Here is an 18,030-nt window from a genome sequence, read left to right on the forward strand (position 1 = left end):
GTGTTGTAGAAGGAAGACGTGGACGAGAACGGCGACGCCAACATGGAAGGGGCTCTGATAGCCCGGGACAAGGTCGGGGTGCAGGATTTTGTCCTTCTGGATTCCCACACCAGCGAGGCTGCTTTCCTCAACAACCTTCGGAAGCGCTACCAGGAGAACCTCATCTATGTAAGTGCTGCTGCTGCCGGGGTTTTGTGGCTGCTGGAATGTCCCTGAGGAGGCCTCGCTGGTCAGGGCCAGGAGGAAGAGCTGAGTATCCTGTGTGTATCTAACAACAAGGTGTTGGTAGTACCCAGCAGAGCGATCACCCAGGAGGAATTTATCTAATTTAGCTAATTAAAATAATAATTAAGTAAGTCTCAGCTTGCTCGAGGCTGCCTTGCAAAGGATGGGCAGTAAATAGGAAGGGAATGGGAAAGGGAACACTGTGACTGAATGAAGGCAGGACAAGGTTTGTCTGGGAAGGGCTGAGGATTTTATTGTGTGTTGTGTTAACTTTAGTAGGAAGAGGGTCCTGGAAGCACCAAGTGATCCCAAATTCTTGCATTTCAATTGTCGGGCTCTGAGCTTGCTCTCATGGTTCAGCTTTACTCACAACCAGGAGGATTTTGGAAGAAGTTTGGTATTGGTTTGGGAGGAGTTTTGGTTGCTTGCTTTGGTTCTCTCATAACAAGCTCTGTGCCATCTTTGTCATTTGTTTGTGGATAATGTCCTGAAGTCCTTGGCTCCTCCTTTGGGATTTTGGGGTGGAGCAGGTGTCCCAGCAGGCTCTCTCTCCCTGCAGACCTACATTGGTTCTCTCCTCGTGTCTGTGAACCCCTACCAGGAGCTGGACATTTACACAGTGACTCAGATGCAGCTTTATCGGGGCGTGAACTTCTTCGAGCTGCCCCCACACCTGTGAGTGTTCCCACGGGATCTCCATGGGTATTGCTGATTTGGGATTTCCCTCTAAGGCTGTCCTGCCACCACGGGGGGTGTCTGCAGTCACTAGGCCTGGATTTTACTGTCAGGCTTTGAGTCAGGCTCAAGTTTTGAGCCCAGCTTTCCCAGTGGTTGTCCCTGGGAAATGAGGTGCTCTCTAAGATCCTTTCCAATCCATTCCAGGACACTTGTAAAGTCAAGCCAGGAGTAAAATCCCCTGGAAACTTTCCTATTCCTCCTCCTGTGCCATTCCTAATGGATGTTTCTCCTCTGAATTCCTCCTGTGCCCATCCCAGCTATGCCATAGCTGACAATGCCTACAGGGTGATGTGCAATGAGTACAACAACCACTTCATCCTCATCTCTGGGGAGAGTGGGGCTGGCAAGACAGAGGCATCCAAGAAGATCCTGCAGTACTATGCAGTGACCTGTCCCACCACGGAGCAGCTGCAGACTGTCCGGGATCGGCTGCTGCTCTCCAACCCTGTCCTCGAGGTGAGAAACTAAAGGAAGGCCCAAAATGCAGAGGTTGTTGGGCCTTACTGCTCGAGGATTCCCTGCAAATCTGCAGTCCTGGGCAGGAATGGCCAATATTGGTGCAGCCTCTGAAAAAATATTTGGGATTTAATATCATTTAATATTTGAAAATTTAAATTTGGGGGCTCGATTTGAGGATGGCTGAAAGAAATACAAGAAAATGCAAGAAAACTGCACCGTGCAGCAGTTCCTTGGGGCCTCAGAGGTTAGATAAGAAAAAGCAATAATTGGTTTAGCTGAATTCCACTTTAAAGCTATGGAAATGCATTAGTTTGTATTTCTTTAATCCCAGTAAATTCAGTGGGATTCAGCTGAAGCAGCAAATCTTGGCTACTGCAACTGGGTGCGAGGCTCTCAGTGAGGTGAGAAGTGATTTTTCCCTCTCTGTTCATCCCCAGGCTTTTGGGAACGCGAAAACCCTGCGCAACGACAACTCCAGCAGGTTTGGGAAGTACATGGATATCCAGTTTGATTTTAAGGTGAGAACAGACCCAGCGGAGCGCTGGGAAAAGGAGCTGAGTCTGAGAAACCTCCTGGACACCAAGCAGGCAGCCCAGGATTTATTAATTCTTACATTGCACATTTCTGACCCTGTTTTTACAGACCTTGCATTTTGCAGGTGAGGTCACTGGTTATCCATCCTAGAAGCTTCCAGCACTGCTGGCAGTCCTGGCAGTGCTCCATGGAAAGCTGATCGAAGAGTTTTAAAGTTCAAGTTACTTTTACAGGATAGCAAATCCTTGTACTGTTGCTTTGCTGGACACTCTTAAACAAAAGGTGGCAGATAAATGGCAGCAGAATTGGGTTTTTCCTGAGCCCGCTCCTCATTCCTGGGAGTAAAGAAGCAGCAGCCACAGGGATTGTTGGTGGTTTTGGTGTTGATCTGCCTGCTTTGCTCTGCCAGGGAGCTCCAGTGGGAGGGCACATCCTCAGCTACCTGATAGAGAAATCCCGAGTTGTCCACCAAAACCACGGAGAGAGGAATTTCCATATTTTCTACCAGCTGCTGGAGGGTGGAGACAAGGATCTGCTCTGCTGGCTCGGGCTGGAGCGCAACCCCCAGAAGTACACGTACCTCATCCAGGTCAGTGGGAGCTGGAATGGCTCCGTGCCTCCCATCAGGAATTTGGGATGGAAAATGCAGCTTGGGCAGAAGATATTCTTACCCTAAAAACAAAGGATGGCTGGAAGATCAAGCTCTGCACAACTTCAGCCAGTTTATGGTGACGCTCTCCACACTCCGGGCTTTGATTTGTTTGAGGTTTCCGATATAAACGGAAAGATTTGATCAAAGGAGCCACATTCAGGATTAATAGCAGTGAAAAACTCGCTGAGGGAACTGGAAATGAAAGCAGTGTGCCCAGAAGTATCTGTGTCTGCTGCTAATAAGTTCATTACCAATTAATTGTATTAATTCATCTTTCTTTTACTGCCTAGGGTCGATGTGCCAAAGTGTTTTCTATCAATGACAAGAATGACTGGAAAATAGTCCGGAAAGCTTTTTCCATCATTGACTTCACTGAAAAAGATATCGAGGTACTGCTTGTTCAAAGGGACTGAACAAATTTCAGAGAGGAGGGCACTGCTCTTTGCCTGAGGTGATGGAAGCAGCTGTGCCTGGGAGAGGGGCTAAGGGTGGAACACACTTAGGGTGGTCAGGACCTGAAGGGGCCGACAAGAAACGTGGAGAGGGTCTTGGACAAGGGGCAGGACAAAGGGGAATGGCTTCCCACTGCCAGAGAGTAGGTTTGGATTAGATATTGGGAAGAAATTGGGTCCCTGGCATGGGTTGCCCAGAGAAACTGTGGCTGCCTCATCCCTGGAAGTGTCCAAGGCTGGGCTGGACGGGGCTTGGAGCAACCTGGGCTAGTGGAAGGTGTCTCTGCCCTGGCAGGAGGTGGAACAGGATGATCTCCAAGTTCCTTTCCACCCCAAACCATTCTGGGATTCCATGATGCTGTGGGATTGAGGGAGTGGGTGGTGAAGAGCACAATGCTGGTGGTGGTACCGGGTTCTCTGATTCACCTCCTTCAGCCCAGCCAAAATTCTGTTAATTAATGATAGGAAAGATCAGCACCACCCCACAGGGCTGTGGGAATCCGTTTTCTAATGGAATATCTCCCATTATCAGCATCTCTTTGGAATCGTTGCCAGTGTCCTGCACCTCGGGAACATCCAGTTTGAGGAGGACAGCAATGGCCACGCCATCATCCGTGATGGGACACAGATCAAGTGGATTTCCAAGGTGCCTCTGCCCAGACGGGCTCAGAATTCCCTGTGCTGGGAGGAAAACCCTTATCCTCGCTGTGATTTTCTTATAGGGACAAAACAGTTATTCCCAAAAGCACCAGGATAACTCAAAAAATACCTAGCTCTTGTTGTAAACCTTCTTGAGCCTTCTCCCCGAAATCTCCTTATTTCCTCTTGCTCCGAGATGAGGGTGATTGGGAAGGGGGCTGGGGGTTGTGCCCTGCTGATCCCACAGTGCTGCTTATTTAAACAGGGACCTGTGGCTGTGCTCTGAGTGCAGATGTTTCTCTCCTTGCAGCTCCTGGGTGCTCACCTGTCCATCCTGCAGGAAGCTCTCACCCACAGGAAGATCGAAGCCAGATCCGAGGAGGTACCAGGGGGTTCTGTGTAGTCCCAGATTAATCTGGGAAACCCCAAGGTGGAGGGTGGATGAGGAGCCAGTTCTCAGTGTAAACCAGATCCCTCTGGCTGTGCCTCTCCTCCTCCGCATCCCCTTCTTCCAGCCTGAGACATGAAACTAAAATATATTGGAATTTGATTCCTGAACAAGGCAGGAACTGTTAAAAAGCTGGATCAGGGACTTGTATTTGAGCCAAACCATTTCCCCTTGCCCAGTCCACGGTGCTTCCTGGGAAACTGGGCTGCACAAACAGAGGAAAACACTGGGAAAATTTGCTCCTTGAACATTTTGTATTTTCATTTTAATAATATAAAACTGAAATGCTATCAGAATATTTCCCCACTACATCTAAATGAATACCCACCAAAATGCAGTTCCCCAAACCTACTGGCAGGTGGGGATACACCAGAGTGAAGGAACACTGATGGAAAACGAAGCTGTGGGTAGAATCAAGGAATTCCGGAGTCTTTTGTGTTGGAAGGGACCTTAAAGATGATCCTATTCCAACCCCTTGCAGGAATAGCTGCAGTCCAGGGCTGCTGTGGTGTAGGACAATGTGGCTGCTTCTCCAAGCCACAGACGTGACCTGGCTGTGCAGAAGTTTGCTCTGATGCCCTGTGGTGTTTATCCTCTCTGGGATATCTTTATTTCCAGGTGCTCAGCCCTCTGAACGTGGATCTGGCGTTCTACGCCCGGGATGCCGTAGCAAAGGCAATTTATGGAAGGACTTTCACTTGGCTCGTCAACAAAATCAATGGCTCTCTTGCCAACAAGGTTGGTTTCTTGTCTGGGGTCCTCTGAGACACTGAATGCTCCTAAAATGCTGAGCAGTTTCTCCAGAGAGAAGCCCCACAGCCCTCATCACCAAATATGTGGCATGTTGGAAAATTGCTGCTGGGACATCCCCCAGCCCTGAGCTGGGAAACCCTTCAGTTACTCTCTGTTAAAGAGTTTCAGCAGCTCATTACCTGCTTTAAAGTGGCTTCTCCACTGCCATTTCTCTCAAAGAGAAAGTTTGAAATTCGGGTGAAAGCAGCCACCTGCAGGGAAGGAGCAGTGGCAGAGCAGGGGTGTCTTTGGCAGGACTCGACTCAGAAAACAGTTATTGGCCTGCTGGATATTTATGGCTTTGAAGTGCTGGACACAAACAGGTATGGGCTGTTCCTGGGATTTGGGGTGACCTGGGGGCACAGGAGGTCCTGCATGAATTTTTGAGGGTGCCCTCAGCCCAGCAGGGCAAGGTACAGGGGACTAAAACCTGGGTGCAGGGGTTTGCTGGACCCCAGGAAAAGCTTTAGCTTGGGCTGCAGGTCTGGTTTGGGCTGTGGTGCAGCAGTGTGGGAGCAAGGGGTGGGTTTGGTCTGTGTGGGAATGGGGGTTTGATCCGTGTAGAAATGGGGAGTTTGGTCCCTGTGGGAATGGGGTTTGGTCTCTGTGGAAGAAGCAAAGCTGCCCCTGGAACACACCAAACATGCTGCTGATTTAACCTCCCTGAAGCTTTGAGCAGTTCTGCATTAATTACTGCAACGAGAAGCTGCAGCAGCTGCTGATTGAGATGACCCTGAAAGCAGAGCAGGAGGAATACGAACTGGAAGGGATTGAGGTAAATTCTGTTTCCCCCTCCCTTTTCCCTTCGAGCTGCCATTACACTGAATGCTTTTGATCATCAACGTGAAAGTCATCCTGCTTTTTTTGTTTGTTATTGCTCCCATGGGAAGCGTAGGATTTGCCAGGGGTCTCTTTCTGTAACCCTTTTGAAGTGCAATTTAGCCCAGACTTAATTGACATCATTTAAGGAAGAGGTAGGACCTTCCCCAAACCTCAGTGACAGTGTCCCTGGAGAATGAGGGACTCCAGCAGTGTAAAACATGGGAAGATGGAGAGCATTAGTGTAGAGAACAAGAGGATGGTGTGGGCTGCTGGAAGCAGAACTCTGGGGTGGGAGCATGGATCACTGTGCTGTCACCTTTTCCCTCAGCTGATCCTAATTCCCAACACTCATTTCAGCGGGATCTGAGGCTGGATCTGATTTCAGTTCCAAAGAACTTAAAAAATTGCAAAGAAAAGGTTTTTATCTAAAACTGGTCTTCCTTTTGCCCTCTTCCAGTGGGAACCAATCCCGTATTTTAACAACAAAATCATCTGTGACTTGGTTGAACAGAAGCACAAAGGAATAATCTCCATCCTGGTAAGAACAGAGTTTGTGCTAAATTAAAATGCGGGCCTGTGCCTTGCTCTAATGGTCCTTAATCACATTTTACCCTCTAATTATGGGATGGGTCTGTGTTATCCAGAACGTAAACACAGATTCCTGTAACAAGCACCCAGAGGATGAGGCAGAGGATCCGGTTTTGGGGGGAGTTAAAGGTGGGGGATGTTCTGCTTCCCCTGCAACGGGGCTTTGGGTTTGTGGGACAGAGTTGTACTAAATGTTATCCAAGAGGGAATATGAGCTCAGAGCAGCTGTGATCCAGTGCCTGCTGTTCCAGGATGAGGAATGTTTACGGCCTGGGGAAGCGACTGATTTGAGCTTCTTGGAAAAGCTGGAAGAGAAAGTAGGAGATCATGCCCACTTCGTGACGTATGCATTTACCCTCTGTATCTTCCCATCCCATATCCAGGGCTGGGCAGGGAACAGCCTCTGCCTTGTCCCAGAGGGAATCAAACAGCCCATCCAGATGCTGGAAAACTCCACTGGTGGATCCTGGGTACTGGGAGGTGTGAGCGGGGCCGTCTCTTCACTGGTGTGATGCTGAGCTTTGAGTCTGTCATCCCACACCAAAATTAGGGACTCCTGGGATTTGGACCAGGGTTTTAGCCCATGAAGGCTAAATGGCTTTGGCCACAGCTGGCTTTGGCCCCCATGGACTCCAGGGAAAGCTGAAGATGTTGTGACAAGGAGCCAAATGCCTGAGGCTGAGGGGGGATATGTAAATATTTACACCCATCTTGTTCTGTGTGAGCTTGGAGTACAAAGAGGAGAGAAAATGCTCCTCTCCCCCAGCTGAGTGACATTTTGGTTCATACTCCATTTGGAGGGGTTTTGGATCCCATTTTGGTGGCAGCTGAGCACGTTGGCGCCGGGCTGTGCTGGCACTTCCCTGCAGAAGCTGCTGAAGGGCTGTGACAAGTCATCAATTGAGAGTCACAGTGCTGAGCTGTCACTGTTCCTGCAGCTCTGAACTCCACCACAGCCAAGTGGAAAATTTGTAGCCAACTTCCTTGTCACCACAATGTGCCTTAATGCTGTTCTGCCTGATTAAAAGCTTTAAATAGAAGTGCTGGAGCTCCTTCCACGGGATCTGCTCTTGGAAGGAGCTTTGATACACGAACGTGCTGTTGTGACACTCGGCTCTGCTGTTTGTGACTGCTTACAAAGCTGAAACTTCAACTGTGAAGTTGCTCTTTTTTTCTTGTTTGGTTTTTTTCCCATTCCCCCCCCCAGGAATCCTTGCTTTCCAAAATATTCCTGCTATTCTCGATCATTTGGATTCCTCCTTTTTATTTGGGTTCTTGCTCTAGGGCAAAGTATCTGAAATCCTTGCCCCCCAGGTTTGCTTTGGGGTCGGGGCAGCTGGTGGTTTTTCCCCCACATAAGCAGTAAAAATGTATTTAAATGGATGTTGTGGGAAGAACTCTTGGTATTTCTGGAATGGGTGATCACTGCTAAATGGCAGTGAGTGGATCCCAGGTATCCTGAGGAGTTCGTGGGAGCTGCCTCCCATTCTCTGCTGCCAGCAGGGAGAGATGATGGTTTGATCACGGGCCAGAACTCCCCAGCCAGAGCCACATCAATAGCACCAACCCCCCCATTTCCAGCTGTCCCCCAGCTGTGCCTCTCCCCAAGCTGAGGGAATCTCTTTGCTGCTCTTTCTCCTGCTGTTTTGTTGGATTCTCCCCCGGCAGGCGCAAGCTGGCGGATCAGAAAACGCGGAAATCCATCGACTGGGTGGATTTCCGCCTCCTCCACTACGCGGGAGAGGTCACCTACTGTGCTGTGGGTGAGTGAGAAACGGCCAGCCTGGAGCTCCTGAGCTCCTAAACTGCTGTGGGTGATGATGACCTGATGGGAAGAGGAATTACAAAACACCTGCCCTCTGCAGGCACTGACCTGGAAGTCTTAAATGTGGCTGCAGTGAGAATTTTGAGGATGTGAATGTTCCAATTTTCTTTTTTCTTTTCTTTTCATTTAATTTCCCCCCTCCCCCCCCGCCCCCCCCAGGATTTCTGGAGAAGAATAACGATCTACTGTACAGAAACCTGAAGGAGGTAAGCACAAAAATGCTATCTTGGAGCAGAAGATTTATTTACTCTCTGCAGCAAATAAAAACATCATTTTTTTCTTTAGCACTGATCTTTAGGCACCTCTGTGCGTGTTCTCAGGGCTGTGCTGCTCCCAGGAGGAATAGAAGGGCTGCTCAATAGGGCAACGTTTATCTCCTCCTGTTTCAGGTGCTGTGCAACTCCAAGAACAGCATCATGAGGGATTGTTTCCTCCTGTCAGAACTGGATAACAGGAGGAGACCAGAGACTGTGAGTTCTGTCTTTTGTCTTAACTCTGAATATCAGCTCAGCTCCCCAGGTCTTGGTTTAACCACTGATCCCTTCCTCAGTCCTGATGGCCACAAACTAAAACACAACAAGTTCCACCTCCACCTGAGGAAGAGCTTTCCATGGAGGGTGGCAGAGCCCTGCGACAGCTGCCATGGGGGGGCCTGGAGTCATTCCAAACCCACCTGGACACGTTCCTGTGTCACCTGCCTTGGACTGGGTGATCTCCAGAGGGTCCTTCCCACCCCAGCTATTGTGGGATTCTGGGATTCCTGCACTTGGTGGATGTTTTTACTGCCATCCACCCCTGAGAGCTCCCTGGCAGCGGAACAGTGGTGCTGCTGAGCCAGCAGCCAGCAAAGTGACATCCCATGACACATCCCCCAAGGAGCAGGGAGCACTGAAGGGCTGCCTGCTGTGTCCAGCTGCATGGCCAGGGCTCAAACGCTGCAGCTCAGCACTGTCCCAACTGACCACGCTCCAAAAACTCCAGGCTACCAATGCACCATCAGCTTTTGCTTCCAGGTTTCAGCTGGATGCAGGGAGTGGATTTCAATTCCTGCAGGGAAGAGTTCCAAAGCTCAGGAAGTTTTTTTGATGCTGTCTTAGGTTGCAACTCAGTTCAAAAACAGTCTGACGAGTCTGATCGAAATCCTGATGTCCAAGGAGCCCTCGTACATCCGCTGCATCAAACCCAATGAGAACAAGGAGCCTGGTAAGGCTGGGGCTGAAGACTCTGCTCAGTCCAAGGAATGGACAGAGGGATTTGTTTGGAGCAGGGTGCAGCATGTACAGGTTGTGTGTTTGTGTTTATATTGGTTAAGCTGGCGGCAAATTCATCCCCGTGGGTAATCGGGGATTTGATTCCTTCCCGATTTCCCCCAATGCATGCACACGTGGGTGAGCCTCCCCAGGCAGAACTGACCAGTGAAGGTGTGCTCTTGCTCCAGGGAAGTTTGATGATTTCCTGATCCGACACCAGGTGAAGTACCTGGGGCTGATGGAGCACCTGAGGGTGAGACGGGCTGGCTTCGCGTACCGGCGCAAGTACGAGCTCTTCCTGCAAAGGTGAGGGAGCTGCTTCCCCTCTGCCCAGCAAATCCTGCCCTCCTGAGGGCTCCAGAGCAAGCAAAACTCGAGTCCCAGCAGTGGGAGTTGTCAGCAGATGCTCTTCTGCTTCAGAAGTACCCTTTGCATGTTGTGTCTTGTCTGCATCATTTTGATCTGCGTTGGCATCTTCTGCCTTGAGTAAAGCAGAAGGAATTTGAGGGAGTTCCTCAAACTTTATATAATTTGTGTTGTTGTCCTGCTGATCTTTCAGGTACAAAAGTCTCTGTCCAGCTACCTGGCCACACTGGCATGGGCCAGCAGCAGAGGGTGTGGAGAGGCTCATCAAACACATTGGTTACAAGCCTGAGGAATACAAATTAGGAAGGTAAATTCCTTGCTCTGGCTACTCTGCTGCTCAGTGTTTGCTGTCCTGGATACTCTGTCCTGTCTGTGGCAGGAGCAAGGAGAGATATAAAACCCCAAATACACAAATTTCCTCATTATTTTTACCTGTTTCCATGGGAGCTTGAATCCAGCCTTGTTTTTTCCATCTCTGGGCTAGGGTTCCAGCTTCTCCTGCTTGCCTGGGCAGCCCAATGCAGCTTGGGCTTGGGTGGCATTACAGCTGTTGGGGGGGCTCTGAGCCTGCTCAGGGCAGCTGGAAGGATGGCTCACCATGGATAACCTGTTCCTGGTCTCTTTTTCAGAACCAAAATATTCATCCGTTTCCCAAAGACCCTGTTTGCCACGGAAGATGCCTTTGAGTACAGAAAGCACCTGCTGAGTAAGGCTCCTGTTCCCTTGGTCTGGGACAGAGGAGCCTGGGGATCCTTGTTCCTGGCTCTGGCTTGGATGGGGCTTGAAGCAACCTGGGATGGTGGAAGGTGTCCCACCCCATGGCAGGGGGTGGAATGGGATGGGCTTTAAGGTCTCTCCCAACCCTGGTCTGCACAGCTCTGCAGAATCCATGGAAAACTCAGTAAAGTCGCTCCAGGCTGGGAAGAAATCCCCGCTTGAGCCCTGGATAGGTGGCTCCTTTAGAGCTCCTCGGTCCTATCACTGCCTGTCCAGGCCCAGATGCACCAAGTGCCTTTCCCTTGGGATTGGGATCTCTCCTGTCTCATCCTAGTCTGTACCTGCTTGAAAAACACAACTGAAGGGCACGGTACCTACAGGGTCCTGTTGGTGTTGTGGTCCCTCTGTTCCCTGTGCCATGGAGCGCAGGAACTCAGCTCCCCAATGCCCTGACCCTGCAGGTGCCAGTGATATCTCTGCCTTCTTTCCAGTTTCAAGACTCCAGGCCAAATATAAAGGATTCCTCGGGAAAAGAGCGTACCAGAAGAAGAGGAAAGCAGGTACGGGCTCTGGAATGGGGGATTCTCTTCGGGCTGGGCTTTCCACAGGAGCTGGGGCCTTGGGAGGTCCCGAATCCACGGTGCTGTGGGCAGAGGAGGTGGCAGCTGCACCCCAGAGCATTTGCAGAGGTTCCTTTAGTTCTGTTTGGATCCTCACACCACGAGCTGCTCTTGGCTTCAGCTGTGGAAGCAGCTCTGAGGAGCAGCAGCAGCTTCCGTCACTCACGAGGGGACATTCCGGGGTACCTGGGGGCTGAAGGGACATTCTGGGGTACCTGGGGGTTGATCATCAGCTGCTGTGGGAGAAACCCCTCTTATCACAGCAAGCTGACATAAAGTGCAGGCTCCAAGCAGCTTTTTGGGCTGTGGGCAGGGACAGCAGGAGGCTGAGCAGGGACAAGGCCTGGCCTTGGTGCTGAGCCCCACAGCGCAGGTGGAGCTGGATCCACCACGGAGAAGAGAACCTTCCAAACGTGCTGTTCCCACCAGCTGATTTTTAGAGCTGCAAAAGAACCAGTTTTAACTTCTGCTGGGTCAGTGTGAAGGCCAAGGCCCAGGACTGATTCCCTCTTGCAGCAATCAAGCTGGAGGCCTTTTGGAGAGGAGCACTGGCACGGAGAGCTGCCAAGAAGAGGACGTGGGCGGTGCAGACCATCAGGAAGTAACTGTCCCGACCATATTTCCCAACCACGGAATCCTGGAATGGGTTGGGTGGGAAGGGAACTTAAAACCCATCCAGTGCCACCCCCTGCCACGGGCAGGGACACCTTCCACTAGCCCAGGTTGCTCCAAGCCCCATCCAAGCTGGCCTTGGACACTTCCAGGGATGGGGCTGCCACAGCTTCTCTGGGTAATCTCTGCCAGCACCTCAGCACCCTCACAGGGAAGAATTTCTTCCTAGTTTATCTTATGCCCCTCCACTCCTTCATCCTCCCTCTCCACTCCCCTAAACTCAGCTGCTGAAGTAGAGCTGATTCCTTCCGAATTCCAAAGCACCGTGGTTTGGCCAGCAGAACTTGGCAAAAACTGTTAATATTTAGAATATTCTAAAGCTTGAGATTTCCATGGCTGACCCTCAGTGCACCTGAGCTAACACCAGTGATCCTTAGCCTGTTGTGTGTCATCCTCCCCTCCCCTCATTTCCATGGATTTCTGGACGTCATGGGATATTTTCTGTAGGTTCATAAACGGCTTCATCAATCGGAAGAAACCCCTTTGCCCAGAGAACAGGGACTTTGTGAGGCTCTCACAGTACTACTACCTGATGAAACTCCGAGACCACCTCCCAAAAAATGTCTTGGATGAGAGCTGGCTCCAGCCTCCCTCCATCCTGGAAGAGGTGAGAGTTTCTGGAGGCTTTGGGAGAGGTGGAGGTGGCTCTTGTTTGGTGGCCATGTGTGTGCATATTGCTGTTGGGAGGAAATGATCTGCTGCTGCCTCATCCTCTGTTCAGAGCCTTTGGAAAAGCCCCAGATCTGCAGTGTTTGGGTGGGAATGGGAGGAATGGCACAGTGGTTGGTGTTTCCAAGAGAAATGAGGAAGTTCCGTGTTGGTTTAAGCAATAGAAAGGGAAAATGCACTGACAGAAAAGTGAACTCACGAGCCCTAATAAAGACAAAATTAATCCCACGGTGCTTTAGGCTCATGGCACAGACAGAGCTGTTTGAACAACTTCCCTACTTTATTTTTTCCTGGGTTTTTTCTTGCAGACATCTGAGATGCTCCGGAAAATCTGCAGGAGGAACCTGGTGAGGAAATACTGCCGAGGGCTCACTGCCGAGAGGAAAGTGCAGGTAACAACCCCTGGAATGCAAATGTGGGAGTTCAAACAGTGATCTCTGCTCCCTGAGGATCCTCTGGAACACAGGCAGCACCTTCTGATCCTGCTGCTCCAATCAGTCCCTCAGGGATGAGAGCAAAAACTCCTGGAGCCAGGGATTTCCTCCGGTGTCCCTCATAATGGACAGAGCACACACGTGGGGCTTAATTCATGGCATGCAAACTGCTCTCCATGTGATTGGAAAAGACCTATAAATAACAAAAAAAATCAGTAGGATTTTCCCTGCTGCCCCTTCATGTGGTGTAACACAGGAATAACCCAAAGCTGCCGGCAGGAGCGCAGCACAATTCCAAGATTCCATGAGTTGGGTGGGCAGAAGGATGCTGTGGAGTAGCAGTGTTTGCATTGTCCCTGCTGGTGTTCCCAGTGGAGGAATTCCAGTGTAAAGGCCTTTCCTTCTCCCATCAGCTGCAGCAGAAGGTGGTGACCAGCGCTGTTTTCAGCGGGAAGAAGGAGGGATACCTGGAGAGCCTCGGCCAGCCCTTCCTGGAGACCCGCCTGAGTGAGTTCAGCAAACCCCTGGAGGCCTCAGCCATGTGCTCCTGGCTCAGGAAAGTCCTGCTTGACCAAACAGACTCTTTTCCAAGAGAAATTCCCTCCTGGCAGAGGCAGCATCACCTGCCTTTGGAGTTCCTCCCTCTGTCACATCGAGTGATGTGAATGCAGTGATGGATCTGCCTGATTGTTCCCAAACTGGGGATACTGGGATCCCTCTGGGACAGAGAGCCATGATCCTAAGCAGAATTCCCTGGGGGCTGGCATGGATCAGGGTTTGAACCAACAGCAGACTCGAGAACAGGCAGAAACTCCCGGTGTGAATTTACTTGTCAGGCAGGAAAAGGCACCAAAATGGGGTTGGGAGCAGCTGGAGGTGACCACCCCCGGTTTGGAAGGGAGCATTCTGAGGGGAAAAGGCCAACTGGGATGAAGACAGCTAAAGCAGCTCCCTGGTGTCCTCTGGGGGGTGGGGAGTGTCTGTCTGGGGCTGTGGCTCTGTCACCCACACCCAGTTTCTCTTTCTGGTTTGCTCCTCAGAGGAGAATGACCTAAACTCCAAAGTGCTGCAGCTCATCCGTGGGGAGAACATCAAGGTAAAGGAAGGACAGAACTCTTGGAATTACCTTCACAGAGTCCTGGAGCTGGCTGCTCACACAGGAACTGATGAAGAGCAGTGGAGTCACCATTTCCTTGCTTTTAAATTGGAGACAGGTTTCAAAATATACCTAATTAGAAGTTATTTAAGGTTCCTTTTAATGAAAGCTTAAAGAACATTCCTAGCCCTGCCCAGGGCAGGAGCAGAGCTGGAGTGTCCATGCACTTCCCATGGTCATGCCATGGAGGGCACAGGGGCTCCATCATTCCCAGAACAGGATTCTCCCTCCTGAATTTCCCAGGGTAAGGGATGCAGACCCCTGTGAGCTCACAGCTGCTCTGAGCTGGGACCTGCAGCTCCACAGGCAGAGCTGCTCCTCGCTGCTGCCAGTCTGGAAAATCCAAACCCCCGGAGCAGGAGCTTGCAGGAGTGGAAATGCTGATTCCAACTCGTTGTTTTCAGTATGTGACCCCCGTGATAAAATATGACAGGAACGGCTTCAAGGCGCGGGAGCGGCTCCTGGTGCTGACCCAGAGCTCGGCCTACGTGGTGGAGATGGCCAAGATCAAGCAGAAAATCGAGTATTCCACGCTGAAAGGTATCAGTGGGAGTCATTGTCTGAGGCTGGGTGGGACTAGGAGCAACCTGGGCTAGTGGAAGGTGTCCCTGCCCATGGCAGGGGGTGGAATGGGATGGTCCTTAACGTTCCTTCCAACCCAAACCATTCCATGATGGTTCTGTGAGTTGTTGTGGGGCTTCCTGTCCTGCCAGGCATCCTTTAGGAATCCTTTAGAATCCTTTCAAGCATTGTCTTGAAAGATATTTGAATGATCTATCCCTCTTTTCCTGGGGGCTGGACAAAGCCTTGAAGGATGATTTTATGAGTAAGAGTTCCTTGAAGTGTTCAAGTGCAGGAGGACATCACTTTCTACTGACATAGAGGGGACAAAAAATAACCCAAAACTTTCCTACGCTGGTTTGTGGGTATTTTTTAATCCTGGCACTGTTGGAAGTACAGTTCAGGAGTAGAATGGATCCTTCTCCCTCTTCTGGAAAGGTTTGGAGCAAACAGCTCGTGCAGGGCTTTAAATCACCCCTGTTGGAATTGGGCTATGGACAATGGGTGACATAAAGGGACTTTCAGAAGGTATTTTGAAAACTCAGATTAATTAATCAAAGTAGGAGCTTTGTGTGTTTTGCTCTAAGAATGGGAATATTCTTCGCTCTTGGGAAGCACAGAGCCCTCCTTCAGGAATGTGACTGCTCCTGGGGGAAGGAGCTGGGTTTGGGAAGTTTTCCTCTAATTTTGGGGTTCTTTTGAAGGGATCTCCACCAGTAACCTGAGTGATGGCATCGTGGTCATTCATGTTCCCGAGGACAACAAGCAGAAGGTAGGAAATTGGGACACAGCTCCTGTGAGCTTGTGCTTAAAGTGAGGTCATGGGGCTGATGCTCCTGATACCATCCTATAAACTCCTGGAATGACACAATTCCTGGTTTTAGTAAGTGTGTAATCAGCCAGGCCTTTACATTCTTGCTGTATCAACATGAAAACTTTCACTTGGAATCCCAACCTGTCCAAGAGTTGTGTAGAGCCAGAAGGTTCCCCCTGAGCCTCCTCTTCTCCAGGTTGAGCCCCCCCAGCTCCCTCAGCCCCTCCTGGTGTTGTCTGATTCTCCACACCCTTCCCAGCTCCATCCCCTTCTCTGGACATGCTCCTGCTTTTTCTTAGAACCAATAAATCCTAAATAATCCCTGGAAAAGGTATTTAAATTGGTCACTTCTGCCCAGCACTCAGTGCTCTGACATTCCAAAGGAGTTTCTCTGCACCATCACGTGCTGGGGTGATGCCAGGTGACTTTATCCCTCTTTTTTTTTGTTTCCAGGGAGATGTGATACTGCAGTGTGAGCACATCTTTGAGACAGTGACCAAGCTCTGCATATTGGCCAACAAGCAAAGCGTGGTTAAAGTGGTGAAGGGAAGGTAAGGAAGGCAGCAAGGTGGATGGGTAGCATCTGTTTTATGGAAAAACCTTTTAGGCCTGGACTAGGTCAAGACTATGGACATCACCCCAGCAGACAGTGCCCAAAGTGGAACATGTCTGGTGCAGCAGCATCTCTGTTTTCGTGACTTCCAGAGGGACAGGGAGAAGAGATGGGATGCACTGGGAGAAAATATATTAAAAACCATTCCAACTTTTTTCCCAGGCTAATGAATCCTGCTTCCATGCTAGTTGCACCTTCCTAGGGGTGCTGCTCTGCTCTGAGAACTGTCCGTGCCCCACCTGCCTAAACCCAACTTATTTCTGGGCGATTGTACTTTAAAGCCACTTTTTTTTTCCAGTTTTCTGATGTGACCTGGGTGTGAGGTCGTGGCTTTAGTGTTCCACAGGAGATCCCATTAGCCCCAGGAAAGCCAGCTGGGAAGCTGTGGGGTCACCTCAGGACAAATGCTCCTCTCCCAGAAGGATTGAGGACACCCAAAACGTGATTGCAGCATCTTCCCAGTCCCAGCCCCGAGCTCCTGGCAGGTGGATGCAGTCCATGTCTCCAACCTCTCCAGGAATTGGAGCTGGCAGGTGAAACCTGCACTTCTGCTCCAGTTTTGCAGCCTGGCCTTTGCATTTCAGCTCTAATTAGATTTGGTGTGCTCAGTGCTTTCCTCTAGGTCAGATCTGCTTAGCTTCCAGTGCTTAATTGCACCAGGAACACTCAAAAGCCTGGGCTGGGCAGGCTTGTTCCATTCATCAACCCCTTTGGCTTGCTGGGATAATGCAATTGTTTAGGAAATTCACCTAAGCTGGAGGCTCTGATCTGCTCTTCTAATGAGATTTACCCAGGGAACAGAAATAAAGGGGGTTTAGAGCAAAGTCTCTTTCTTGTGGGGAGAGCTCTCCAGGGGCATTCTGTGCTTCCAGCCTCCGGTTCCGCGTCGGCTCTGGGAAGGAGGCGACCATGGTGTTCACGGTGGGGCCGGAGCCTCAGGTCTTCAAGGACAAAACTGGACAGCTCACGGTGGTAAGGCCTCACCTGAGCTCAGGAGGTGCTTCTTCCTTTGGATCTCCACCTGCAGAGAGCACAGCTCCCCCTTCCTGGGAGTCCAGGAGGGACTGAGTCCCCTCCCAAAGCAGACCACCCCATCAGTGTCACCTGCATGAGGGATGGGGTGTCCCAGCTCGGTGCTGCAGCTCCAGGGATTGTGCAGGAATTGTCCCAGGGATGAGGGAGCAAGGCTGGCTCCTGGTGTGGGCACTTAGAGGATTTGGCCTGACCCAAACTCAACATACATCTGCAAAATGAGGCCTCAGGTGATGTTTTCCACCTCTTGCTGCCTCCCTCGACCAAGTTATGCCTGAAATGGGTTGGGGGATGGAGGGAAGGCACTTCTTGTCAGCCCAGCAGATCCTCTGAGGAGCTGACAGGTCCAAGGAAGAATTCCAGGTGGAATTCTCCATCCTGCAGACTGGAGATGGAGGGAATTGTCTCTGTGTACCAATGGGCAAAGAGAAATTCCACCACCACCTCTTTTCCCAGGCACCCTGAGGATTCCTGATTTAATGGCTCCTTCCTCTTTTCCTCCCAGGTGTCAACCCCGAGAAAGTCTTGATGAGAACCAGTTCCTGTTCCCAGTCCCTGCCTTGGCTGGGAGCAGAAAGGAGCCTGCAGGATGAGACCAGCCCTCACATCTCCCCTGGAATCTTTGATGCTACAGGGCTGCTGTGATTTGAGAGTTTGTTTGCATCTTTTAGGCTCTTTTTTTTATAGCTTATAACAACTCAGCTCTAGATAAATAAATTCCCTGATATTGCTGTAACATTCCCAGAAGGAGATGCTCATTACATGGCCACAGGGAGATTTATCCCCAAAGTTCCAAGGTAAAATCTCCATCTCTGAGAGGTCAGGAAGGATTAGGACAGAAGCCAAAAGGCTTCTCAAGCTGTACTTTGAGTCACTACTCAGGAGCACTGCAAAAAGTGCAGATCAGTGTTAACCCTGGTGTAAAAACACCTTTTCTCAAAGCAGACTGACC

General features: G+C 50.5%; 1 protein-coding gene across 1 annotated transcript; it reads left to right on the forward strand.

Moving 5' to 3' along the window:
* Nucleotides 1-42: 42 nt before the first annotated feature.
* On the forward strand, nt 43-17,723 carry MYO1H (myosin IH; the record flags this gene model as incomplete). Its single annotated transcript, XM_082293417.1, has 31 exons — nt 43-168; nt 785-900; nt 1,221-1,419; nt 1,860-1,940; nt 2,366-2,545; nt 2,899-2,997; nt 3,593-3,706; nt 4,010-4,081; nt 4,766-4,885; nt 5,195-5,262; nt 5,609-5,714; nt 6,219-6,299; nt 6,601-6,692; nt 8,018-8,112; nt 8,334-8,380; nt 8,564-8,644; nt 9,272-9,377; nt 9,613-9,730; nt 9,984-10,097; nt 10,420-10,496; nt 10,999-11,067; nt 11,644-11,728; nt 12,247-12,406; nt 12,777-12,860; nt 13,316-13,409; nt 13,943-13,998; nt 14,463-14,598; nt 15,324-15,391; nt 15,887-15,984; nt 16,919-17,043; nt 17,584-17,723. 31 exons carry the CDS (start codon nt 43-45, stop codon nt 17,721-17,723), a joined length of 3,207 nt encoding a protein of 1,068 aa, XP_082149543.1.
* Between the last annotated feature and the right edge of the window lie 307 nt (nt 17,724-18,030).

Source organism: Coloeus monedula (assembly GCF_965178545.1).
Source record: "Coloeus monedula genome assembly, chromosome: 18".
Classification (NCBI taxonomy): domain Eukaryota; kingdom Metazoa; phylum Chordata; class Aves; order Passeriformes; family Corvidae; genus Coloeus; species Coloeus monedula.